The sequence below is a fragment of the Impatiens glandulifera genome, chromosome 8 (assembly GCF_907164915.1).
Source record: "Impatiens glandulifera chromosome 8, dImpGla2.1, whole genome shotgun sequence".
Classification (NCBI taxonomy): Eukaryota; Viridiplantae; Streptophyta; class Magnoliopsida; order Ericales; family Balsaminaceae; genus Impatiens; species Impatiens glandulifera.
This window is the reverse complement of record NC_061869.1, coordinates 10,114,365-10,119,296: the sequence shown is the minus strand read 5'-3', so window position 1 is coordinate 10,119,296 and position 4,932 is coordinate 10,114,365. Positions and strand designations below refer to the sequence as shown.

At 36.1% G+C, this 4,932-nt stretch overlaps 1 protein-coding gene across 1 annotated transcript; it reads right to left on the bottom strand.

Moving 5' to 3' along the window:
* Positions 1–353: 353 nt before the first annotated feature.
* LOC124912149 lies at positions 354–3,441 on the bottom strand. The gene is made up of 3 exons (XM_047452713.1): positions 2,292–3,441; positions 1,532–2,205; positions 354–1,456 (listed from the first exon to the last, which is right to left on the bottom strand). The coding sequence occupies exons 1-3, from the start codon at positions 3,431–3,433 to the stop codon at positions 438–440; spliced, it is 2,835 nt and encodes a 944-aa protein (XP_047308669.1). The 5' UTR covers positions 3,434–3,441; the 3' UTR covers positions 354–437.
* Between the last annotated feature and the right edge of the window lie 1,491 nt (positions 3,442–4,932).

The window sequence follows — 4,932 nt, the reverse complement described above, 5'->3', positions numbered from 1 at the left end:
AATAGTTAGCGATCATGGGACACGGGATTCTAAGTATCATTCTACTCGGGTTAGAGGTACAATTATTGTTCTATTTGTTTGATTTTAGAGTTTAGGGTTTAGAGTTTCTAAGTATCCTTCTAATTTATATTATCTACTGTTGAATGATTAACCAATCTCATTAAACCAAAAAAAATTCAAAACAAAACAGAAGATTCTTTCGATTGGTTAGGGTCCTTTACGTGATTCGTTACGTGATTCGATTCTCACTTAATCGTTTTAAGTTGAAGACCAAAGTTTACGGAATTTGATTTTCATTTATGGTTTTATTAAAATGCTAAGTTCCCAACCAAATGATTACATACATATTATGTTTTATATCTCCAAATAAGTAAAAGTATTACATGAGGAATTAGTTTGTTGATTGAAATAGAAACGAAACCCTAAATAACGGTTAATCAAAACCTAGAACACTTTGAAGGCAATCCAGTCTGATGATCAACAATCACAATCTCATCGGAAGTACAGTTAAGCACATCCCGGCAAAGTTTTCCTCCGGCAGCTTTAAGTCCCCTAAGAGAAACAGGCTGATTAAAGAGGTTCAACGATGGCAATTTAGACGCCGGAGGTAATTTTCCGGCAGGCAATAAAGCACTGAAATCTTCCTTCAACAGAGGAACTTCAAAATCCGATTTATCATGCCTCACCGCATTTTCCTTGGCCGAGATATGTGCTCCTGGCTCCATATGATTCGTCGAAAAGCTAGCTTGGCGAGGGAAATTCGGATATAAAGCAACGTAACCACGTAAGTACATCATATCAATTAAGAATTTCTTCCATGATGCTTGCCATCCATTTGTTCTTGATTTAGGTATCTGTACTGGATTTCTCTTTGCATCCTCTGTAAATCTCATGTTCATGTAAACGTAGAATTCTCTCCATTGTTTTGGAAAGAACACTGCTCCCCAGCTACACGGTAGTTGATGGAGATAAGGTGTGTTTGGATGTATGTTCTTGAAGAAATCAGTTGGATTCCATTTAGGTCTTTCTTTCAATACTTCAACTAAACGTGGAGTGTATAAAGAAATCGAAGCTAGTTCAGGTAATGAAACTTGTGGATCATAGTGGTAAGCTAAAAGTGCATATTTGATCCAAAGATAGTAGTAAGGAGAGACTTCTATGTCATCTTCAAGGAGAAGACCATAGTCATCGTCTGAAGAAGGATACCAACTTTCACTAACTGCCCTGATTAATCCTCCTTGAATGATCCTTCTTCTAAGAGTTTTAGAACCATGTGGCCATTTGAATGTGTTCACCATTTTTATAGTTGCCTCATCCACTCTAGTATCCATGTTGAAGGTGATTGGTATATCGTCTCCTAGATAGTAAGCTTCGCTTAGAGATTTAAGCAATCGACTTAGCGATGGGGATCGGTTTTGTGTTATAACGTTTATAGATATCCTCATCTTGTTCCAATCTGCATTAGACAATATGATATAGAAAATTTAGCGAGTTTTTTAATCTGAAATCTTTGAGAGTAAGTAGTTCTTACTTAGTAATGTTGTTGGTCTGAGATCAGCCATCCAAAGGACTTTATTAATGGAAGATCTGGGCAAAAGAACGAGTGTTGATCCATTTCCATTACTCTCGGCTGCCATCTTTAGAGCCTTCATCACATTAATATCGATATCGTTTACTGCGATTATCACACTCGGGTTATGCATCTTGACTAACCCTTTCATGCTTGAATACACTCCTTGAACAATGGGGACCTCAGAGTCTGAAACACTACTCGAGAGAGCTCCAATTCCCAAGTCGAATATCTTGAACCGTCTCTCCTTGCAGACAGCCTTAGGCCAGCTCAGAGCTGAAGCTGCTTCTTCACAAGGGCAATAGTTTCCACCTGAAACCGCAATGTAAGCCTTCCTTCCTGCTGTCATCTTGAATTTCTCTATGAGAGGGGCTAATGCCTTGGCCTCGTCAATTGTGTGGGCGTAGAAGAAAGCGTCTATCTTTTGAGGATTCATGGCTGCCCATTGCGTTATGTAGCCTGTGGTTAGTGCAGTCCACCATTGCTCGTCTCGTACTTGTATGATGTCTTTGAAGATGACGGTTGTTTCAGATACGTAAGCTAACCGGTGCTCGCTGTCTCCCCATGTCTCTTTGTCGTTTTGATCGATGGGAAGAACGAAGGAGCCCGCGTTCCTATACTTTTGAAGCTGGTAGCTGCGTTTTTTAGCAAGAAATGAATACGAAACATGTTCAAACCTTGAGTAATTTGAGTCATTTTAAAAATAAAACAATGTTCTTACCTTAAGTGAAGATCTTCTCCTGTCATGAAAGTAGAAGGATCTTCAATGAAGAGAGTCTTGACAAGCTCAGCCGAAAGAAACCAAGAACTTGACAGAAAATCAACCTGAACGATCTTATTGATAACGATATCATAAGCTGGGTCAGGCAGGTAAAGTCCAGCCTCCTTCGATCTGAACTTACGATAACTCGGAAACATAAAGTCCTTCTGTCGAAACGGAAGAATCCTCCCAATGCTTCCCAAAACAGAGTTCTTATACTTCTCCGTTCCCGCCACGTGTGCGAGAATCCTCAACATCTTTGTTCCGGGAATCATGTCGTCGTCTAAAATATACACGAAATCAGCTTCCGTCTGGAGTGCCATTTGGAACCGACCAAAGTACTTGAAATCATAAGTGGAGCTGATAAAACTTATTCTCGTGTCATTGTAACTCTCGACAATCCTTCTTAAAGACAGCTCGTTCGGGCTTCCAAACGACATCACCCAAACATGGTGAAACGGGAGTGATTGGTTGAGCAACGAGTTTAGTTGAGAACATAACGTCTTCCTCTTGAAATGGTTCAAAATAACTGTTATTTTCGGCTGAGGCTGCCTGTTATTGTTTAAGTCCCATCTGGATTTCATTCCCATTAGCTGGGAAAGTGACTCGGTTCCAAACGACTTGTCTTGGAATGCCATAACTTCCTCGTACATTTCCTTCTTAAACTTGATCATTAATTGGTCGATGGACTTCTTCTGCTCGAAGTCAATCTTTTCAGTCTCGCAAACTTCGGATTTCACGAACCTCGTGACAGGATGAATAGCATGGGTCAGGTTCGGGTTCACGAAATGAGGGGCGACAACAAAGTTCTTCCAATTCTTGGCAATTCGAGTTGCCCAGGTAAAGTCAGGCGTGGACCTGAGGTCCAAGGACGGGCTTAAGTAGAAGAGGAGTAAGGTGGCATAAGTGGCGAATGCGAATTGAAGGCAGGTTAGGCTTGTGACGAGCCTAGCGGTTGATTGCTTTGGGGAGGATGGTGCAGGTTTATGTAGTTTTTTGGAGGATTTTTGTTTAGCACCAAAGTAGAGGTCAGTTAACATTCCTTCTAAAGACTGATCCCCATTTCTTGTAGAAGAGGGGTATCTAGCAACCGGTTTCATCATTTATTTTAATTTTTTGGTGAGATGGGAATTATGGTAGGGGGTAATGATAGTATTTATACATAGGCATTGATAGGAAATGAGGAAATGGACAAATGGGATTTTGTACACTATTATTCTATTGTGTTATAAATGTGAGAGTTGAAATAGTGAAGTGTAAGAGAGAAAATGAAGGAATAATCATAACATGGGGGTTTGGGTTAATAGTGTTTGTGGTGTTATTACTTATTGAAAACAAAACTAAAACATATTAATAATTATTATTGAGTGTTAGCTTTACTACACACACTACTTCAGATTTGACAAAGATAGATAGATAGATTATGATTTTCTTCCAATTGATCGTTAACTCGAGTATTCTTAAGAGATTAAAAGTTTGATTCCCTAATTAACAGTAGAATCTGATTAAGCTTTCAGGCACTTTCCCATGATGGTTTTCATTTGATTCTTTATCTGGAACATCATGCATATTGCAGTTACTACTAAAACCAATCTTTTGTTTATTTGAAAACCTTAGTAATTGTCACTAAAAGACTAAAAGATTAGGAATAATAGTGAATAATTCGATTCGATGAGAATTGAGGCGGATCAAATTGAACTAACAATTTGAAGAATAGTTTATCAAAAAATTCCCTGAATAAAACATGACAGTGACATAGTTGAAGTTTATTCTGATGAATTGATTTATTCAAAATTGCATGGAAGAAGATTATATGTTTTGTTTGTTAATTGGGGTCTACCCATGAAAGCTTAGTTCCATCTATCCTCCCCTGAATCATTTTTAGATACTAATTATAACAAAAATATTTTAAGATAGTGATCTTTTTGTCTTAATAAATGTCTTAGTCATTCTTTTTAAGCAAAAAAATAACTTGTTTCATTAAATTATTATATATAATAATTTTAACCCATAATATAACACTTTACATTTAAGTGAATATCATAATTTTAGGATGTCATTCTAAGCTTTGTTTCAAATATCAAACTATCCTTTTTAAGTTAAATAAGGATACATAATTGTAAGGGTTATGCTAATTTAAAAGATATGTATAAACTCTTAATATCATTAATTATTATTTTTTCTTTCTTTATTTAGTGAAAAGAAAAACAATAAAAAAAAATCCAAAACTATAAATTATTTTTGGTATTAAGTTTGAATTATAGTTGGTTTATTTGCAAACATAGTATTTTTTGTTTTGATTAATAGATATGTTTAATTTATATTTGTAAAGATAAGTTAATTTTATATAATTTACAGGTAAGATAATTAGCTGGATAAGTACATTTCAGTGCAACATTCCAAAATTTCATTAAAAAATAAACCATAATGTAAACAAGGAAAATCCAAATTGAACGTAAATCCCAAGAATATTATTAATCATAAATTTAAATAAATGATGTTAAATTAAGGACAGAGAAGAAATAATTCACCCTTACTGTAAAAGACTCAAAGGTTGCTTATTGAAAGACCTATTTTACATTTACAAATTTCTCCATTACGC

Excerpts from the sequence above, each read along its gene's own strand:
- LOC124912149 (XM_047452713.1), bottom strand. The coding sequence starts at position 3,433 with ATGATGAAACCGGTTGCTAGATACCCCTCTTCTACAAGAAATGGGGAT. Across the intron at positions 2,206-2,291 it reads GGAGAAGATCTTCACTTAAG|CTACCAGCTTCAAAAGTATA; the intron begins GTAAGAACATTG and ends TAAAAAACGCAG. Across the intron at positions 1,457-1,531 it reads CAGACCAACAACATTACTAA|ATTGGAACAAGATGAGGATA; the intron begins GTAAGAACTACT and ends TGTCTAATGCAG.